Source organism: Nelumbo lutea, chromosome 1, assembly GCF_056320005.1.
Source record: "Nelumbo lutea isolate HS-2025 chromosome 1, American lotus-T2T, whole genome shotgun sequence".
Taxonomy (NCBI): Eukaryota; Viridiplantae; Streptophyta; class Magnoliopsida; order Proteales; family Nelumbonaceae; genus Nelumbo; species Nelumbo lutea.
Window position 1 is genome coordinate 90880892 of NC_142684.1, and position 21251 is coordinate 90902142.

The window sequence follows — 21251 nt, forward strand, 5'->3', positions numbered from 1 at the left end:
TGTTATTTTATTATAAAACAAAAGTTTTTTCTTAAAAACCCTTAAAATAGGCACATCCTAAAAAAATGGTAAATTCTTTTCCAGGTAAACCCATTTCTTCTTAGCTTTGTTTTCTACCCACCAAAACAGCAAGATAGGCAAGGGGTTGCCCAGTCTGATCCAGTGAAAAGCACCACCACTCACCGGATGAGTAGCAACTAACAACTAATCTGGAGCATTCAAAAGATTGAGCATCTCCTGAAGTAAGTCACTTGAAGCAACTAATTTCAGCTGTCAAGTCATATGAAACAAGTACCCTCCTTCATAAAGAGTTTCCTAGATGAAATCAAATTAAAGGGTGATGTTTGATATCGTTGAGCATTCGTCTAAAGGCTGCTCCAAGACGTGTAGCAACTAACAACAATCTTAGTAGTTAAGCCTGCTAATTTGATTCAAAATAAGCCTACTGCTAAATAATGTATTATGATACATTGAACAAACAAATAGTTCCATGAAACATCAGTGTAAGCACATAGTAAGGCTATAATCCAGGTAAACCATGGGATTTGTTACAGTAAAAAGAACAAATGCAAAGATATAAAGTCAAGCAATATGGGCCTCAAAATTTAGAGGCCATCTTTCTCCCCGTGCACCCATGAATCCATGACACATTTAATAGAAGCAGATGCTGTACAATAGCTTCCTCCTATGCTGCCTTTCAAATGAAGTTACAACGTCATCAATTGCGTCCTCCCATGAATCAACTGCTTCAATCTGTGAACCATGGTTACCGTTAGAAGACACCATAGAAAACACATATATCTGAACTTACATAAATACAATGAAAGACAATCTCACACCTCATAGCATAAATCAAGGGCAAGCCTAGCTCCCACAGCTGCTTCCTCATGGTTATCTTTTACATCCAAATTGATCACCAGTGCAGGCTTCATCAGGACATGCTCCCGATTGTTGAGATCTGCATAATTTTTATAGTTAGTAAGCTATTAAATACAAGTACACAACAAGCTGAACTCTTAGCATCAAAGAATTTTGTGCATAAAATAAAGTTTTGCATATTGTCTTTCTTCTTTCACAGGCTTCCATTGAAAAGGAATCTATGAATTTTAAAATCAAATAGATTCTCTGCTAATGCCTGTCCTTGGCAACACAGCGGTTTGATGCAGATTTGTACTGATGACATTTTACAGAATTTCTTTCATATGACATGCTTCGTATATCTTGATTTATCCAATGCATGGTGATTGGCTTCCCAAACAGTCCATCAGAAACAGTTTAGATAGGCCAAGTATCTTACACCCAGTGGCCGAGGTGGTGGCCTAAAAGGGTTAGCCATATCGCTATGTCACCATTAAAGCACCTTTTAATCTCTTACAAGTTCTACAACCTCAATATTGAGTAGTCTTGAAGCTCATGCCCAAATAGCACCCTTGGAACGATCTAGCTCCGCACCATCAGAAAATCCTAAGCATGCTAGATCTTTACTTATTAAATACAAGAAAAAGAAAAGCTTAAAGACTTCCAAAAATGAGATTACCATTCACTCTAATTGTCCGTTAGGGAAAACCAGTTCTATTCTTGCCCTTATTTCCATACTGCATGCTGAGGCCCTATAAAATATTTGTTATAGAATGAACACCAGATCTGTTTTATACTGTTATTTTTCAAGCTGATCTTGATACCATATAGTCAATAAAAACATCTGAAAACAAATATTTATTTCTCTACTTTTTCTGACCTTATGAAAAAGCAGGCAATATTTACACCATAATTAATGGACAGTGTTTCTGGTAAAGAGTTCTTTCTTTAGATGGAAGAGGAACAAAGTTCAGACCCTTTTTTTCTTAATAAAATGAAGGAAACCTCTGAAATCTGCATCAAAGTTAATTGATCAATGAATGGATTTTATCTGAAAGTAGATAAGTGTGTAGATTTGTATTTCTATGGTTTCTTTCATATTTTGGGGAAAGGATTGCCAAAGCCTAAAGCCATGGAGGAGGAAGTAAATATGACTTGTAACTTAATGGAGTATTTTTCAATTTTGTTGAATGAGGTCCCAAAAGGTTACTTCTATAGTTCATGAGAAGTTTGCCAAGGAGACCCATTCTCACATTTTTTCTGTTCAGCTTTGTAGTAAAGGTCTTCAGTAAGATGGTTCAAAAAACAAAGGAGGTGGGCATAATAAAAGGTTGGTGTCAAAGGCCCAGAGGTTAATCACACTGTTTGTTAACTGAAAAGTGCTTTTGTGATACTCAATTAATCTTTTTAATATTTGACATGAATATTGGTTTATCTTTTAGTCGCCTCAGCTCTCTAGCTTGCTTGTCATTTTTGAGATTTTTAAACTTATTTTATAGTATTGCTGCCTTTAGAATAGGTTTTCTTGTCTTGAAGGATTCTAATAATTTAAAAAATCATATGGAGGTTTTATAATTTTGAAAACTTGGCGAGGTCATTTTTCTATCAGTCTATTTTCCAAGGGTCAAAACTTGTTAATTTCGTATTACTTTGGCATCATTACATAAGTTATTGAGTTGTTTTTTGTTTGCTTACTAGGATCAACAAGTGTTATTAGAGCCATTTTAAGAGTCATCACTAATACAGTGTTCCTATGGATTGCCTATGAGTTTATGTTAGTTTTAACATTGTTAGTCTTGGCAATAAATCGGATTGAAATATGGAGAGAAGAGAAGGGAAGAAGAAAGAAGACAAGAAGAAAGAAAGTAAGAAAAAAAGGTTTGGAGCAATGGAACAGTGCTGGCGGCACCAGCTTCTATTATATTATATAGGGCGACAGAAATAAGAAGCGAAAAGACTTCTGTGACCCTGCTGCAAGTGAAGTACGCCAAACAGACCCTAACAAAAAATAACTAAATTATTTCAACACTCCCCCTCAAGTTGGAGCATAGATGTCAATCATGCCCAACTTGTCACACAAATCATTGTGCCACACTTCTCCATTCACAAGTTTCTCTCTAATAAAATGCTTGTCCACTTCAATGTGTTCCGTCCTATCATGCAAGACTGGATTAGCAGCAATAATGATGGTAGCTTTATTGCCACAGTAGAGTGACATAGGGTTGCTCACTGCAAAACCCAATTCACCTAACAGATTTCTTATCCACATGATTTCAGCAACCCCATGAGATATTGCTCTATATTCTGCTTGAGCACTAGATCTAGCCACCACACTTTGTTTTTTACTTCTCCATGTGACCAGGTTTCCTCCTACAAAGGTACAATACCCACTGGTAGACCTTCGGTCATCAACTGCCCCTGCCCAATCAGCATCAGTATACACTTCCACCTTCAAGTGTCCATGTTTCTGGAACAACAAACCAGCTCCGGGAAACTTCTTGAGGTATCTAAGGATCCTCTCTGCAGCCTCAAAGTGATTTGTCCTAGGATTGTGCATGAATTGACTAAGGACACCCACTACATAAGCAATATCAAGCTTGGTCATAGACAAATACAAGAGTCTCCCTACAAGTCTCTGGAACTTCTTCATTTTTTTTTTTTATCAATAACACTTTCATTAATTCATCAGTAGAAAATTTACATGTGGAAGACAAACACACTTATCTTCCAAGAGTCACAAAGAACTTCAAAAAATGAAAAAAATAAAATACAAAGATACAAAGACACTAACATTACAGCTTAGCCCAAAACAAAGAATCCCTTTCTGCCCCTTGTTTTGCTAAACCGTCAGCTAGGGAATTAGCTGATCTTTTAATCCAACATGTCTTAAATTCCATCTCCCGCACCAGCCATTTGAATTTCCTCTTCTCATTATTATACTTCCATAAATCATTTTGATCTTTAGTCAGCCACCCTATCACCACCTCTAAATCCCCATCAATTATAAGTTTCTTGATGTTCAATTCCTTAGCTTTCCGGGCTCCTTCCATAACTGCACATATCTCAGCTCTAAGGGAGTCACCCACTCCAATTGGGCCTGAGAACATAGCAGAGATGACCCCATTTTCATCTCTAAAAACACCCCCGATCCCCGGTTGTCCCGGGTTTCCCCTACTGCATCCATCAAAGTTTAATTTCAAGAATCCATTGGGTGGGGGTGTCCAAGCCACACTCATTACTGACTTGGTCTGTGTGCAATTTGCAATTTCACCCCACCTCTTCAACATGTCATCCACAGTGTGATCTGTGAATATTTCCAAAGATTTCAGCCACTGTACTGCCCTAAAATGTATGATAGCCCTCAAATCTACTGTTCCTCTCTGAGTTTCTGAGAATATCCTGGAGTTTCTTTCTTCCCACAGTGTCCAACATACTGCAACCCTTAGTCCTCTCTACGTTGTCCTTCCCCTTTTTAACCGCCACCTGAAAAAGGAAGGTGAGAAAAGGCCATGCATGTCTGATGGGGGATTCCAGCTACATCCAAATAAGGAGAAAGCCCAATCCCACAATGACCTCGCGAAGTGGCAAGACACCATTAGGTGAAAACCAATCTCCCCATCTGCTTTACATAGAACACACCACTGAGGTGACAAGCAAGTATTGGGTCTCTTCTTTTGGAGTAGATCACCAGTGTTGATTCTTTCCAGATAGGCTTCCCAACAAAAACTACCAACCCTAGGAGGTATAGCTCTGCACCAAACCTCACCAATAAGGAAAGGGGACAAGGTAGGACTGGTGGACTGACTTAAGACTTTGAAGAACGAAGCACAGGAGAAAATGCCATTGGGGTTAGGTGTCCAAATTCTGGAATCCGCCCTAGTGGGGTCTAAGACAATGCTATCAAGAAGTGCAAAAAGGCTCGAAATACAGTCGAGGTCTGAGTCCCTCAAATCCCTTCTTAGACCCAAGTTCCACCCAATCCCAGAAGTGGAAGAGGACGGGGTGGTGAAAGACGAGATCGGCTCATTTTTCAAATCAGAAAGAGCATACAAAGACGGAAACTGATCCTTTAGAGGGGCGCTCCCCACCCAGGTTTGTTCCCAAAATTTTATGGAGTTACCAGAATTCAAGTCACACCTAATATTAGGAATGAAAACCGGTACCAGGTCATGAATGGCTTTCCAAGGAGAATTGCTTGTGATCCTAGCTCTGGTTCCAGCGTCCCATCCATTGTGCTCCAGCCTATGAATACTTGCCACTATTCTAGCCCATAGCTTCTCCTTCTCCATAGGAAACCTCCACAATCACTTCCCCAACAAAGTCATTCCTTCTCCTAATACTCCCAAGCCCCAAACCACCACACGACTTACTCCTACACACTATCTCCCAGCTAACTCTATGATCCCTCTTCTCTTCTCCCGACTCCCACAAGAAATCTCTCATTATCTTCTCTAATCTGTTAGCAATCTTCATTAGGATTTTAAACACCGACATGAAAAAGATGGGTAAGTTAGCAAGCGTGGCCTTAATTAGTGTAATTCTCCCACCAAGAGAGAGGTAGTTCTTTTTCAAGGATACCAATCTTTTTTCAAATCTTTCCATCACCGGGTTCCAGAAACTCTCTCTCTTGGGATTATCACCTAATGGTAATCCTAAGTAGTTCAGAGGCCACCCCGAAACTTCACACCCCAACACTTCAGCACTCTCCCTGATCTCTCCCTCCTCCAAATTCACCCCCACTACACAGCTTTTCCCAAGGTTAACCTTCAAATTGGACATTTGCTCAAACAGTTGTATCATTGACTTTAAGTTCCTGATAACCTCACATTACCACATTCACAAAACAGAATCGTGTCATCAGCAAATTGTAAGTGAGTGAGGGGGGTTTCCACCCTCCCAACCCACAAGCCTCTAATGAGCCCCCTAGAATCTGCTCTGTGAATCAGTTTCCCCAAAACCTCCGCAATTAAAATGTACAAGAAAGGAGAAAGGGGGTCTCCTTGTCTTATACCCCTACTGGCTGGAAAGAAATCTACCACTGTCCCATTCACTGGCACTGAATAATGACAATTCCGGACACAACCCATGATCCACTTACACCATCTAGCCCCAAACCCGAATTTAGTTAAAACTTTCCTCAAGAACTCCCAGTCCACCAAGTCATAAGCCTTTTCAAAGTCCAGCTTACAGACCACTCCCTTCTTCTTATCCCTCTTAAAGTTCTCCACACTCTCATTAGCAATTAAAATCTAGTCTGTAATTTGTCTTCCACTCACAAAAGCTCATTGATAGTGTGCAATGATATCTAGCAGTACCTTCTTCAGCCTCAAAGACAACACTTTTGCAATGATCTTATACAAGCTATTAACCAAGCTTATTGTCCTAAAATCCTTCGGGTGGGATGCATCTTTCTTTTTTGGAATTAAGGCTATAAATGTAGAGTTCACCCTCGGATTGACGATTCCTCTCTTGGAACTTCTTCATGTCTTTCAAAAAACTCTCCCTAACTGTCTCCCAGCTGATGATTAGATTCAATTGGTGAGTCAATTGGTTTTACCCCCCAACTTGCCTATATCTTCCAGTAGATCTAGTACATATTTCACAATGGAGTTGCACCCCTGAAAACAGCAAGGATAGGACTGACAGCAACGTCCTGGGTTGTAGCCATTCCTTCCTGTAGAGTGAACCATTGAAGGTCAAACATACTTTACCCAATAATGGGCTTCCACAAATATGGTGATGAAAAAAGGCCTACAAAATTTGTGCAATTGCAACAAGTCAAGACTTCTGAAATGAGACTATCTTTTGCTATAACAGAACAGAAAAGGAGAACTAGGGATGTTGTGGCTCTGGTCCTGTTCATCCTTATCCTCTTTAATTCCTTTTCTGCTTTTCTAAGACTTTATAATGTTTCTTATGGAGAACAAACTTTAAAATAAGCTTGTCCTCTTGTTCTTGTTATCTACTCTCCAAATGTTAGGTACTACTACAAGTTGTGAAAGAAAAACAATCTCTCTTTTGTTCTATATTCTTCCTTAAAAAATGGCTTCTCTTCATCGCAAGTCATTACATGGGATTTCTAAACAGTCTTCAGTATCTAGAGTAATACTGGGTAACAAAAGCGAAAAAAGCGAATATCATGAAGAATAAAATGGTACAAACAATGATAATTTTCCTACCATTTATACCATGCCATTAGTTTCGCAGAATAGTTGGATACTTGACCAAAGTTGGGGAATATGATAAATCAATAATCTATCAAAAAAATCTTAAGAAATCAATAGATCGATTTTTTTTGCGAAAAGGTAAAGTAATTTTATTAGAACAGATATAACACAACAGACCCTCCAAGGGAAGCACCTTGGACAGGGATCAGCCACCCCTAAACAACTTAACAACTGCCATAAATTCCTAGACCTCAACTGGGCCCCTAGTTCCTAAGCCTGAAGCCCCTTTGCAGCCAAAACCCCTGAGATCAGCTTTCCAAGTGAAAAAGAAATAAGTTCACTTGAAACTTTGGAAGCATTCTGAAATAACCTTTTGTTTCTTTCAGACCAAATGGTGTTGATCACAGCAGCCAGGATAGAAATCCACACACTACTGGCAAGCTTAGAGAGGCCATGCCGTTCCCAGCTCCACAGCATCTCAATCACTGTTCCAGGCATAGCCCAAGCAAACCCCAAAGTTGATAAACAATGCCACCAAATAACTGATGAAACAGAGCAATGGAGGAACAGATGATTAATGTCCTCCAAAGCTTGACGACACATCACACATCATTGATCCTGGATCTGTGACAAAAACACAGCTTTCTTTCATGCTTATATGCTAGTGCAAGGAGGAAGAGAAATTTCATCTCAAGAATTCAGGTGGAAGGAGATGGTGGAGCCCTGGAATGAAATCCAGGAGAAGGTGGTTGGCTTCTGTAAGGTTTTATATACCTCAAAAAAATGCTGAATGAAAATTCAGCATCCTGGATTGAAAGAGAATTTGGGTTGGAGGAAGCCAAAGAAGCTTTAAAAGACATCAATGGGGACAAAGCCCCAGGCCCAAATGGTTTCAAATTCACTTTCATTAAAGCTTGTTAGAATTGGCTGGAAAGAGATTTTGATCAAATGTTTAAGGAGTCCCATAGAGAGAAGATTTTGGAGAAGATGGTGAGTGCTACTTTTATTTCTCTAATTACAAAGAAGGATGGAGCAGTGGATTCAAAGGACTTTAGGCCAATAAGCGTAATCGGTAGCCCTTGTAAGTTATTGGCTAAAGTATAATCCAAGAGATTCAGGACTGTATTGCAAGAGGATGTAGGGGAATCTTTAGATAGCCTTTGTGGAAGCCTGGAAGGAAGGCAAATTTTGGATGGAGTCCTAGTGGCAAATGAATGCATTGACTCTCGACTAAGGAGTGGCAAACCAGGTTTAGTGTGCAAGATTGACACCGAGAAGGCCTATGATCACGTGGAATGGGGATTCTTAGAAGAAATCCAAAGATTGTCAGGGTTTGGGAAAAGTGGAGGTCTTGGATGCATGCATGTCTGTCTACAGTTTCCTTCTCAATCCTTATAAATGGCATATCCTCAGATTTCTTTCAAGCTTCCAAGGGCCTAAGACAAGGAGACCCAATATCTCCTATGCTATTTGTTATGGTTATGGAGATTTTGAATCTGCCGTTAGTGGAAAGCGGACAAATGAGCTTAATTGAGGACTTTAAGTTCGGAATGGGTGGGCCCTGCATTACTCGTCTGCAGTAAGCAGATGATACTTTGATTTTTCTAGATGCAATGGTGGATCAGATGCTGAATTTAAGAGCAATGTTGGCAAATATTAAAATGTTAAACATGGCTGAAGATTAATCTCTCCAAGAGCATAATAATTGAAATTAGAGAGGTGGGGAGAGATGTTATGTTAGAATGTGCTGATGCTCTTGAATGCAGAATTGGTGAGCTCCCTTTCACCTATTTGGGAATGTCAATAGGAGGAGCTTGAAATGCAGGCATAATATGGAAACCAATCTTGAAGAGGGTTGAAAGGAAGTTGGATGGGTGGAAAGCTAAGGGGGGATAACTTAAGTGTCTTGTCAAGCTTACCAACCTATTATCTATCTCTGCTGAAAATACCAACTAAAGTGGCTGAGAGAATTGAGAAGATTCAGAGGGATTTCCTTTGGGAAGGGTAGGGAGAGAGGGGAAAGAAATTTCACTTGGCGAATTGGGATAAGATTTGTAAATCAAAAGAGAGGAGAGGGCTGGAGCTAAGAAGAGCGAGAATCTTTAATAGGGCCTTATTGGGGAAATGGCTATGGAGATTTGGTTCAGGGAGAGAGGAAAACTCTGTGGAGGAGGGTAGTGGTTGGGAAGCATATGGTGGTGAGGTTCAGCTGGGAATCTAGGGAGGTGAGGGCTTCGTACGGGGCGAGTGTGCGGAAGGGGATTATGAGATTTAACAGGGAAGTTAGAAGTCTAACAAGCTTTGTAGTAGGGGATGGATCAAAAATCAGATTTTGGGAGGACGACTGGTGTGGGATAGGCAAGCTGAAAGAATTATGTCTAAGATTGTATAGGCTAAGGCTGAGGTTTTTATTAGTGAGTACTACAAAAGAAGGGGGGATAAATTGGTTTGGGGCCTGAAATTTAGGGGGCCTGTGTTGGATAGAGAAGTGGAAGAATGTATCTCTCTGCTAGGAAAATTAGATAGTGTGAAATTTTCAGGTCAGCAAAGGGATGAACTTTGGTGAAAGGAATGTAAAAATGGAAAAATTCTCAGTAAAATCATGTTATATGGCTCCTTGCAGGTCCAATACAGACTTAAATCAAATTAAAGGTATTTGGGGAAACCCAGTTCCACCAAGAGTTGAAGCTTTGGCAATGGAAGGTGGCAATGGATAGCATCTTGCCAATACAGACTTAAATCAAATTAAAGGTATTTGGAGAAACCCAGTTCCACCAAGAGTTGAAGCTTTGGCAATGGATAGCATCTTGACAGTGGGTCATCTGAAATCAAGAGAATTCCTTATAGCTAACAGGTGCTGTCTATAAGAAGAGCAGGAGGAAAATGTCAGCCATCTATTTATCTCCTGCAAGTTTGCTGGTTACATGTGGAGAATGTTTACTGCTATGTTTGGGGTTACTGGCCTTCACCCAACTTCAGCTGCAGAAATTTTCTCTATGTGGCCTAAGCTGAGAGGAAGTAAGAAAGCGAAGGATGGAGCTGCATTCCGTTTACCATATGTTAGAACATATGGAAGGAGAGGAACAGAAGAATATTAGAGGACAAAGCTTGCAGTATGGATAGGGTGGTAGCCACTGTTAGCAGATCCATGGCAGACTGGGTTTTGGTTCTCCCAGAATCTAGGCAAATTGTAAGGAGGACCTGGGGAATAAGTTGGGGGAGGTTTTGAGTATTCAAATCTTAATGTGGAAAACTTATTTTGATTTTCAGATTGTCTTGTATCCAGGTGATGACTTGTGATCCATCAGATTGTAATCCTCTTTTTTGTTTTAATGAAATTTTTTACTTTACTTATAAAAAAGAATCTTGGATCTGCATCCCTCTCTAAGATTGACTTTGGTTAAACACCTATCCAAAGCTGCTGCACAAACCAGAGAATTAATTCTCAAGGGGAAAATCGGATTCCAATTCTGATTGTAGGCACATCTACTAGATTCTTGTCTAAAAGAAACTGTCCATCTGCACTCCAATTCCAGCTCCAACCGTCTTCTTTGTTCAGGTCCAGAGACTGAAAAGAGATCAGCTCAAGCAACTCAACAAACTTAACAATTTCCCAATCCTAAAAATTTCTTCAAAAAGGACACCAGAAAACCGAGCTACAAATTAACTCAAAGCAGTTTGCCACAGTTGCATCCTGCTTTTCAGCTAGCTGAAACAACTGTGGAAATAGGTCTGAGAGAGGGCTGCTTCCATACCAAGGGTCTTTCTAAAAAGACACTTGTCACCCCTTCCCAATTTAAGACTTAACCCTCCTCTATCAGTATTATATTTGGTTGCAATTAAACCTCTCCACCATCTACTTCTTTCCACTCCAAATTTCCATATCCACTTTCCTAGTAGAGCATTATTGAAGTTCTTCACTCTCCTGATTCCCCTTTATCCTTCGAAGCACACACTTGATCCCAACTCACCAAATGAATCTTCTTTTTTTCCTCCTCCACAGAAAATCCCTCTAAAGCTTTTCTATCCTTTGGGCCACTTTCACTGGAATTGGAAAGAGGGAAAGATAAAATGAAGGCAAGTTGGATAAGGAGCTTTTCAAGATGGTGATTCTACCTCCCAAGGACAAGTATTTGGCTTTCCAGGAAGCAAGTTTCTTTTCCAATCGTTCCAAAACTGGGTCCCAGATAGAGCTGAGGTGCATTTACCCCCCAGAGGAAGACCCAGGTATTTTGTTGGCTGAAAAGTCACTTGACAGTACAGCACCTCAGCCAAAGCTTTATATATATATATTTGAAGAATCAACAAGAAATTTCATTAAACTAAAAAAATGCAGTACATCTCAAACATAGTGGTTGTCAAGTTGACAGACCAATTACATATCTGAAATTAAATTGAAAAGGAATCACAGTTACAAGGATGCAAATCAAGAGTACTCCAGAAATTCTCCAACAAATCAGACTTATGCACTTGCTCGAACTCTAGAAGTTTAAGAGCCCAGGCTGCAGTCTAATTGCCCACTACTGCTACTAAGTACCACACTTATTGTCTTGTCCTCAAAAACCCTTCTATTTCTCTCTTTCCAGATGGACCAACATACAGCAAATGGAATGCAGCTCCAAAGAAGTTAAGCTTTCTTGCTTCCTCTAATATTTGGCCATTTGGATGAAAGGTATTCCTCCTCTAATTTTTAGCTTTCTATATTTTCCACATTTCCCATTGGAATTAAGCTACTCTTACTCCAATTGACGTTCAATCCCGCCAACACTTCAGCGCAGCTTAGGACACCCAACATTTCTTCTAACTAGTCTCCCTTGGCATCGACAAAGCAAAGGGTATCATCAGCAAACTGCAATAGTTGCACTTTTTCCTTCTGAGAGCCACTTCAAATCCTTTCCACATCCCCACCTCTCCTACATAAAGGACAAAACTAGTTAGGAGTTCCATTACACAGATAAACAGAAGAGGGGGTCCCCTTGTCTTATCCCCCTGGAACTTTTAAAGAACCCCATTGATTGCCCATTTAACAAGATTGAGAGTTTAGAAGTGATACAAGCTCTGGTCCAATTTCTCCATTTCTGCCCAAAGTTCGTTCTGTCCAAAACAAAGTCCAAGCATCTTCAATTGACATGATCGTAAGCCTTCTCCAAGTCCAATTTACACATCAGACCTGGAGTACCCTCCCTTTTCCTTGAGCCAATCAGTTCATTTTCTACCAAGACACTGTCCAACATTTGACGACCTGGCACAAATGCAAACTGATTTTGTGCAATCACATTATTCAAAACCTTTTTGAACCTCTCAGCTAGGACCTTAGCCAAAATCGTGTAAAAGCTATTCAGTAGACTGGTCAGCCTAAAATCCTTAATGTTAGTAGCTCCTACTTTAAGAATTAGGGAGATGAATGTAGCATTTAGACTCCTTTCCAAAGAGGCATTTTGATAGAAATCCTGGAAAGCCTTCAATACATCAACCTTCACCGCTTCCCAGTAGCTCTTATAGAACAAATTAGTAAGACCATCCAGACCTGGAGATTTTTTGTATCTAGGTTCTTCCACCTCTTTGATTACCTCTAAACACCTCTTTTCTGACTTTGATTTATTCCACTTCTTCACCCTCCAAGTCTTCAAGGTGTCCTTAATGGCTCCCAGCTTCTTTGCAAGCACAAAAGAGCTTGCACCATCCACCTGAGTATCAGCCTATTTGTTATTTAGGAATAGGATTAAAACCTCTTCTTCGAACGAGGCATGCTTCAATTTAAAAGCAGTCTTCCTAAGCACCTGTATGCCACAGATTAGCTGGAGGGGAGAGTGATCTGAAACAGGCCATGGAAGAGCCACCTGGTTCAAGTCCTGAAATAGATCTTCCCAACCAGGGGAGAGTAGGAATCTATGAAGTTTTAGCAGCACAAGGATTTCTTGATACTTAGTCCATGTGAATTGTGCCCCTGTCAAAGGAAGGTCTATGAGTTCAAACTGACTTACAAAATCTGCAAATCACCACATGTCTTTGGATCTCCCTCCACCATTTCTATCTTCCAAGAATCTAACCACATTGAAATCCCCCCTATCAAGCAAGGAAGAATGGAGGAGCCTCTAGCTTCAGCTAAATCTGCCCAAAATAGATGAAAATATGAGGTGCAATAGATCTTCCTATCAAAAAAACTTCCCAAATCTATTGCCAGTAGTGAGAAATCCAGTTTTGCAGTACCTAGCTTCAGGTCATTTCAAATAAATTCAAGATCAAAGGTAAACTTGAAAAAAGCAAATACCAAAAAAAAAAGGTAAACAAGAAATTATTTATTTTATCCACAACAGATTAGGTGCAAAAACTATATTCACATAAAAAGTTGCAAAAAAAAAAAGATTAAATTATCATTCAATCACATTTCACAACAACCTTTGCCACATGAGACAAAATATGCAGCAAATCTATCATTAAAACATTGGATATGGAAAAACAAGACATATGGTAACAATGAAATGCAAAATCCAGATGATAACCTTCAATAACCATATCAAAAACCTTCTCTTCAAATGTAAATACCACGTCAAAGGAGCCATCAGCAGCATTCTCCTGCCAACGTTGAGGTGCAAGTTTGACACTTGAGTTCCTCTTAAGCATTGATAAGATGCCATTACGCTTGTATCTGAATATTGTTAAGGATGTACTCTGCTTAATTCTTATATACAATGAAGCTAAAGAAAACCGAAGTGGGCCGTTCCTCTGTCACCTAATATGAGAATTGACACTTTGAGCAACTCTATAGAGGTAAAGTTAGGAGGAAACAAAACTGCTACTGATATTTGTGTCAATTCTATATACTTCAAATCATAGAGTAGGCGCTAGAGATTTGAATGCAATGTGAAATCATTTCCAATGATAAACTGCCCATTACCTGTATGTGGTAGTGTTAGAGAAAAATGATAGATGAGATTATGGTCAAGACACTTCTAAAATGCTTACTTGATACATCTGGAAAGTGAAAACTGGATTTGCATCCTAGAATGGATAATCAATGGCCAAATTGAGTAACCAAATCAAGCATTGTAACATTAACAAGAGAAGAAACTGGGAGTAGGGAAAAAACAAGAACTAAAGGTAAAAAAGAAATACCCTAAATTGTACCATCTGTGATGATTCTCTGAGTTATAATTGAACTACTGAGAGCTAAAGTTAAATATTTCGGAACAAATGACAAATTTAGAATGCGAATTTTAAAACGTTATAGTCTATAGCTCTAGATTCACATATTGTATCTATATGAAATGAAACAAAAATAAAGGATACAATTCAGGGTCTTTCCGTCTGAGATCATCAAACATCTGCTTATATGGTGTGCCAAATTCATAAACATTGGGTTCCCTCAACGAAGGACCTGGAAGTTTAACGTGTGCTCCCGTACCATAGGATGAGACATCGAAACCCTGTCTTTTGAGGAGCGAATGAGCTTCCATGCTTCGGTTCTGATTCGAAGAACAAACCATAGCATGTCGAAGCTTCATGTCTTCTCCTTAATGGACGTTTGGCAATTTGTTCCTCGGGAATGGATTTTTGTTCTACAGAAACAGAAACAACGTTTGGATAACAAAACTATTACTTAACATTAGTTCTGCAAACCCATCCATATGTTTTGCATTGTTGCAAGTCATTAAGCCTAAAATTAAGAAAAAAACAAGTGCCATATTTCAGTTTTAATGAATAACTGAAACATTTCATTAAAACTGAAATACCTACTAAGTCCCAACTTCTCCACATTCAGTTTTCTATATCCAGTAGAAAGGACCAAACCTCTCCATATTCAGCTCCCAATAAAACTTTGATGTGGATTCCCAGTATGATTGTTCAGATGTAGGAATTTTACTTTTCTTTTTCTTAAATCTTGAAATTTTGAAAGTTTCAGACAAATCTATGGCTGCAAAACAAGCAAATGCAGTGAAGAGTTCAAATGAACTAGACTTTTGCTACACCAAATTTCAAATCTGTTAGCTAGAACCTAGAAACATTTCACTCTTTCTGTTAGGTATTGTGTCCCCAAGAAATCATTGTACAGTAGAAGCATCTGGAGCATCCTTTCTTTCATTTTGTAGAAGTCATCATCTGTCATGTTCATGGCATGACCATTTTACATAACAATGGCATGACCATTGTTATCAAAGAACCCAGCTCAATGAAGTTAAACAAAACAAGACCAAAAATCTTATCTCTGTAATGCAGAGAATCAATCTCAGTAGCTCCAGGTCCACTAGCTTAACCCATCCAATATGGACTTGACTTCCTTCAGCCCACAAAGAACAAAAAATACTCAGTTGGTAGACTCCATTTTACAGAACTGTAACTCTATGATTGCAGAACAAAGTATGTTGTAAAGAATTATTGTTTACCCAACTCTAGGACTTAGCAGTAATATGACAACGCTTGATTTGGCTGAACAAAAGACTTATTGCTTCATCATTAAGCAAACAAAAAATAAATAATCAAACATTGGAATGTTCATGGTTAAGTGACAAACCAAGATGAACACGGAAAAGGTTAAAATAAATAGTGATGGATAAATAAATTTTGAAGATGAGAATATCATTTCAAATAAGTAATTAATACTCTTTTGTTTGGAGACGGCTTAAATACCATGATATTAAAACATGTAACTGCAACATAACCTGTCATTTGACTTGGGCGACCTAGGTTAGATCAAAGGCAAAGAGCATATTATTCTTTGTTTTGTAATTTCACCAACAAGATCTTGGATTGAAAGGAATTGAAAATTAAAAATAATAGCACTTTACAATCCAAAAGCTTGAATGAAATTATTGGTTGTGCTGGGAGATCCTAGAGGCTGCTGGAGTGATTAACCATTTGAGACGTTAAGATCTTAGGAAGGGATAACCTCCATTCTATTGAAGGTAATGATGCTTAATGTTATCCATCAAATTTTGTGGGGTGCATCTTCACTGGGAGAAGACTCAGCCATAAATACAGAGGATGGCTTGCTTTATGCACAGATAAAATTCTGAAAATCACTAAATAATAGGGTTCCCAAGAAGAACTATGTGCAATAATCAATGCGGAAAATTCAAGAAAGAAGACAAACAGATGAAATGCAACTGAAGGAAGGGGAACCACAGATTGAAAACTTCAGAACACACTATACGAAGCTAGTCCCAACCTGGTTTCGTTTCTCACAACCAAAGTTGGGAGGATGCACAAAACATAATAGAAAGAAGTGTGGTCGTTCGCCAGAAAGAAGACATGCCTGTGCAAATGATACTGCTTGGAAAAAACGGATGTCGGAGAAGACTTGTTGCAGCGTTCACCATGTAACTGACACTGGTAGGGAGTAAATCGAGTGACTGAGACAAAAGAAGAGATTCGGTATACAGAGAAAAAATGGCAAAAAAATAGCAGTGTTTACCTGGAATGTTGCCAAACGGGACCCAAGGAGAAGAATCCAAAATTTCTAACGGTTTGAGTTTGTCTATACCAATTAACCTTTTTGTGAAGAGAGAAAATTCATTAAAGCAGAGCGACAACACAAAAAAACAATAGCAAACCACCAAACTACAACTAAAGACACAGACCTGCTAAAACTACAAAAAAAAAACAGGAAAAAAGGACCAAGCCTGCGACATACTTCAAGGAGGGCGCAGAATAGCACATTCCACCTCCAAATAGTTAGACAGCCACCCTGGCTCCACACCAAATAGCAGACAATCCAATAAGAGGCCTTGTTTAGCTGCTAAGTGTGCCGCTTGATTACAGTCCCTCCTAACCCAACACTAGCCACAGCTAACTGCAACACAGGAACATGTCACGAGCAACTACTCCAAAAGCAGTAGACATGTGATTAACAAAAGCAGCATCCAAATTTAGCTTAACTGGACTAACCGCAGGTGGCTTCCAAAAACAGTTATGAAGAGCAAGATCCTCAGAATGGACCACTCTTGGCTGCTCTAAAAAGATTTCCTTTTGCTCCTTCACTAATCTGTTCACCAAAGCAAGTGATTCTGTTGGGTTAGGCTTTTCATTATTGAAAATAAAATCATTCCTACACAGCCAAATAGTCCATAAAAGAATAGCAGAGAGCATTAGAGCATCCTTTTTATCAGGGCCTAGTGAGTTACAGGATCGGAACCAGTCCTTCAACCAATCTTTAAATGATATAGCAGGATTAACCACTGACATTCTGGCTCCCAAAACACTACCAAACCAGGAGTATCTGGTGAAATCACACAGGAGGAGGGCATGGACAGTAGATTCCTCAGAGCTCGCACAAAGGCTGCAACTTGCATCAGTCAGCACATTTCTTGACTTCAGATTCAGATTTACAGGGAGAGCTTTAAGACTGCTCCGCCACAAAAAAGCTTTAATTTTGGGCTGCACTGGGAGGGCCCAGATTGCCTTCCACAATGGCCTGTCCTCAGATTCTGAACTAACCCCTACCCCTCTGTTTTCATTTACCTTCAGTTTCTTAGCTAAAAAATAGGCAGAACTTTCTATAAACTTGCCATGTTTATGTGGCATCCAAAACAGTCTGTCCTCCCAATCACCAGAGGCAAGATTGATTACTGAGATTTTTTGCACCACTTCAGGGATAAAAAGCTCCCTGATTAGGTTTGTATTCCAACCTTCATTTCCTGGCACCAAAAGATCAGAGACTTTTGACAGATTTGAATTGAGAGGACTTGGACCTATGATTCTGTTTTCTGGAAGCCCCTGCACCCAAGGAGACCCAGATGTCAATTTTCTCCCCATTCCGTACGCCCCAACAGATGCCCTCTAACAAAACTTCTCTACCAGCCAAAAGACTTTTCCACCCCCAAGAGCCTTGTGAAGGGAGGCTAAAAGAGATAAAGTATTTATTTTTTAAATATTTAGCTTTTATAATTCTGGCCCACAAGCTATCATCATCATTCGCCAACCTCCAGGCCAGCCTTGCAAGCAGAGCTCTATTGAAGTCAGCTGGATCCCTAAAACCCAACCCACCATTAAGCTTATTCTTGCTGATTTGATTCCAGCTGACTCACTGAACTTTCTTCTTCTCACTTGAGGAGCCCCACCAGAAATCTCTTTGAGCTCTCTTTAAGTCCTCACACACCTTCTTTGGCAGAAGAAAGCACGACATACAATAAGTAGGAATAGCTGCTGCAACAGCTTTGAGCATTACTTCCTTTCCGGCTTGGGAGAGCATCTGCTCCTTCCAACCACCTGCTTTTTTCTTAACCCTCTCCACCAAATAATAAAAGGGTTTGCATTTTTGAATTTCCAATTATTGGGGGTAAAATCCCAAGTATCTAGAAGGACTGTCTACCTTTTTAAAGTGTAGACTTTTAGCGATTAATTTCTGAAAATTTGGATGCAATTTGGAGTTAAAACAAACCTCTGATTTAGAAGGGTTGACTTTCTGCCCCAAGGCTCTCTCATAGATGTGAATGGCCTCCAAGATCTGATTGCCTTCCTTGAGAGTGGCCTTGCCAAATATCAAACTATCATCGGCAAAAAGTAAGTGGGAAACTGGAGGACAGTCTCTACTCAGTTTTATCCCAAAAATTTGGTGATTCTCCACCTTTTTATCCAAAATGGAAGAGAATACCTTATAACGGAGTAGGAATAGGTAAGGGGATATTGGATCTCCTTGTCTCAGTCCTCTTGAAGTGTAAAACTTTTTATTTGGCACCCCATTTACCAACACTTGGTAGGAGACTGAAGTGACGCAATTCATAAGCCAATTCACCCACTTTTCTCCAAAACCCATTTTAATCATGACTTGCCTATGGAACCACCACTCAATTCTGTCATAAGCCTTAGTCATATCCAACTTTTATGGCCATCACAACCCTTTTACTCTCAGTTTTTTTCATGAAATGGAAGATTTCATGATCTATCAAAATGTTGTCACCTATGTATCTACCCTCTTGGGAAGGCACTCTGGTTTTGGGAAACAAGTTGGGGCAACTTAGTCTTCAATCTATTGGCCAAGATCTTTGAAATCAACTTGTAGATTGTGTTGCACAGACAAGTTCAATTGTTTTATTACTAGGAGGACGAGGACGAGGAAGAGGCCCAGAATTAACAGTGGGGATTATTGAGGGAGTTGATCCAGGCATTTCTTGAACAAGGTAATTCACTTAAAAGTAAAGCAATACATATAATATATATTATGAAAAGTTCAAAAGAAAATAATGCACCTAAGGCCATGTAAGAACTAAGCAGGAAAGCCAAATTAATTCACAAGTGAAAGACTGAAAATCAAATCAATTTATCATAGTCCACAGAGCAGGTCAAAAGCACTGCTCTAGTCTTAATCCAAGTAAAGGCCGAATTAAATCGTAGTAGATGAGGTTTTGAGGAGTAGTGTATGACCTAAAATGCAAAAATAAATAAATAAATAAATTTAATCATCTACAAACAATAATAGAAAAAAATAAACTCCAATATGTGCATTCTATTGAACTCAGTACAAGAAAAAAAAATTAATATGTGCACACTGCACACAACGATAATAAAAGCCTAGTTACAGCAGGAAATTAATTTGTGCAACTAACGAAATAAGTAAAAAAATATCAAACAAAATAATCAAAATAAAAAGAAAAATGGATTAATTTGTAAGAAGAACAAGAACAAAAGCCTAGTTAGTAGTTACAGCTCAAGGAAGAAACCAAATAACAAATGAAGTAAAAATTATCAAAAAAAATAATCAAAATAGAAAGAAAAAATAAGGATCAAGGAACTTGCCGTTTTCGTTTGGTTGAGAAAATGAGAAGATTCAATGGTGGTAAGTTGCTACAATCTGATGGTTTGCCGTTTGTTTAGGAGAACTGGAGTGGAGAAGCCTCCTCCCTTTAGTCTTCCATTGCATCTCTCATCTTGTCTCGCCGTCGTAGCTCAAACCAGATCAAGACAATGCGAAATTGGAAAAAGGACAGGAGCTACTGATGCAACTTGTAGAGAAGGGAATGGGAAAAGAAAAATGAAAAATTAATGGCATCATACCATTGTCTGTCGTCTCCTTTGTGGCTTTGTCGCAACTCACACTGACGTAGAGTTGTAGACTTGCAGAGAGTGAGAGAGGAGAGAATGATATGTTTGAGAGTTGAGTCAGGGAGGAGAATGAAAAAAACCCCTAGGTGGGAAATGGGAATTTCAGTCTTGCATTGGGAAAATTTTCGATCATTACCCTGTAATTTGGCTCCAGTGACAATTTGATCCCAAACTTTAAAAATATGATAATTCAGTACCCGAATTTTCGTAATTAAATTATATGAATATCATATATATATGTATGTAGCCATATATATTTAATAGTATTAAATTCGTAATTAAATTATATGAATATCATAATAAATAATGTTAAATAATATAATTTTGAAAATTTTGTCAATAAATATTATTATTGATTACTGTTATTGGTAATTAATGTTAATTATTAGAACATTTTTCAAATACTGGAAATAAAAATTACCAACACGTGTCCTTATATACTGTTAGGTAACTAAATTTTGCTACTTACAATTTTTTAATAATAATCAGTATAATTAATATATTAATAGTATTTTAATAATTATAAATTCAGAAATAATTATATGATTACGTCATAAAAGTAATAATAATAATAATAATAATAATTATTATTATTATTATTATTATTATTATTATTATTATTATTATTATTATTATTATTATTATTATTACTAAGTAAATTAATTTTTGTAATTAATTTGTATTTAATTAATGAAATAATAATAGTATCATTAATTTGTATTTAGTTTAACGGTATTGAATGATTGAAAGTTTTAATAATTATCATTATTAATTTCTTTATTAATTATCTTTAATTAATTATAAGTTTGAATTAATAAGTTTCATTATTTTTAGTAATTAATTATTAGTAATATATTCATTATATATTATTAATTATAAAATCAGTAATCATAATCATATTACAATCATAATAATAATAATGATACTATTATTATTATTATTATTATTATTATTATTATTATTATTATTATTATTATTATTATTATTATTATTATTGTTGTTGTTGTTGTTCTCATCATCATCGTCGCCGTCATCATCGTCATCATCATCATCATCATCATTATTATTATTATTATTATTATTATTATTATTATTTATGAAATAATATATTCTTATTACGTAAGTACTTAATTTGTGCATATTAAGTAATAAGTTTGTTATAATTATTATTTTTTGTTAAATAATTAA

At 38.0% G+C, this 21251-nt stretch overlaps 2 protein-coding genes across 6 annotated transcripts; both read right to left on the minus strand.

The window, feature by feature from the left end:
• Nucleotides 1-405: 405 nt before the first annotated feature.
• LOC148876089 (Ssu72-like family protein) lies at nucleotides 406-20215 on the minus strand. 5 transcript variants are annotated; one of them, XM_088966408.1, is made up of 9 exons: nucleotides 19758-20201; nucleotides 16911-17007; nucleotides 16657-16815; nucleotides 16438-16514; nucleotides 16279-16352; nucleotides 14316-14584; nucleotides 13529-13674; nucleotides 840-958; nucleotides 406-753 (listed from the first exon to the last, which is right to left on the minus strand). In XM_088966408.1, the coding sequence occupies exons 6-9, from the start codon at nucleotides 14528-14530 to the stop codon at nucleotides 652-654; spliced, it is 582 nt and encodes a 193-aa protein (XP_088822534.1). In that variant the 5' UTR covers nucleotides 14531-14584; nucleotides 16279-16352; nucleotides 16438-16514; nucleotides 16657-16815; nucleotides 16911-17007; nucleotides 19758-20201; the 3' UTR covers nucleotides 406-651. The 5 variants fall into 5 exon arrangements, with proteins under 5 accessions (XP_088822534.1, XP_088822535.1, XP_088822536.1 ...); XM_088966409.1 differs by having other exon boundaries at nucleotides 16902-17007; XM_088966410.1 differs by lacking the exons at nucleotides 16279-16352; nucleotides 16438-16514.
• LOC148876090 (uncharacterized) lies at nucleotides 16812-17777 on the minus strand. Its single transcript, XM_088966299.1, has one exon. It carries the CDS (start codon nucleotides 17775-17777, stop codon nucleotides 16812-16814), a length of 966 nt encoding a protein of 321 aa, XP_088822425.1.
• Nucleotides 20216-21251: the final 1036 nt, after the last annotated feature.

What these genes read in the sequence shown, in the direction of transcription:
- LOC148876090 (XM_088966299.1), bottom strand. Translation starts at nt 17,777, where the DNA reads ATGGGGAGAAAATTGACATCTGGGTCTCCTTGGGTGCAGGGGCTTCCA.
- LOC148876089 (XM_088966407.1), bottom strand. Translation starts at nt 14,530, where the DNA reads ATGAAGCTTCGACATGCTATGGTTTGTTCTTCGAATCAGAACCGAAGC. An exon ending in TTTTGATATGGTTATTGAAG is followed by an intron (nt 959 to 13,528) that starts GTTATCATCTGG and finishes AAAATTATGCAG; the next exon opens with ATCTCAACAATCGGGAGCAT. An exon ending in CCCTTGATTTATGCTATGAG is followed by an intron (nt 754 to 839) that starts GTGTGAGATTGT and finishes CATGGTTCACAG; the next exon opens with ATTGAAGCAGTTGATTCATG.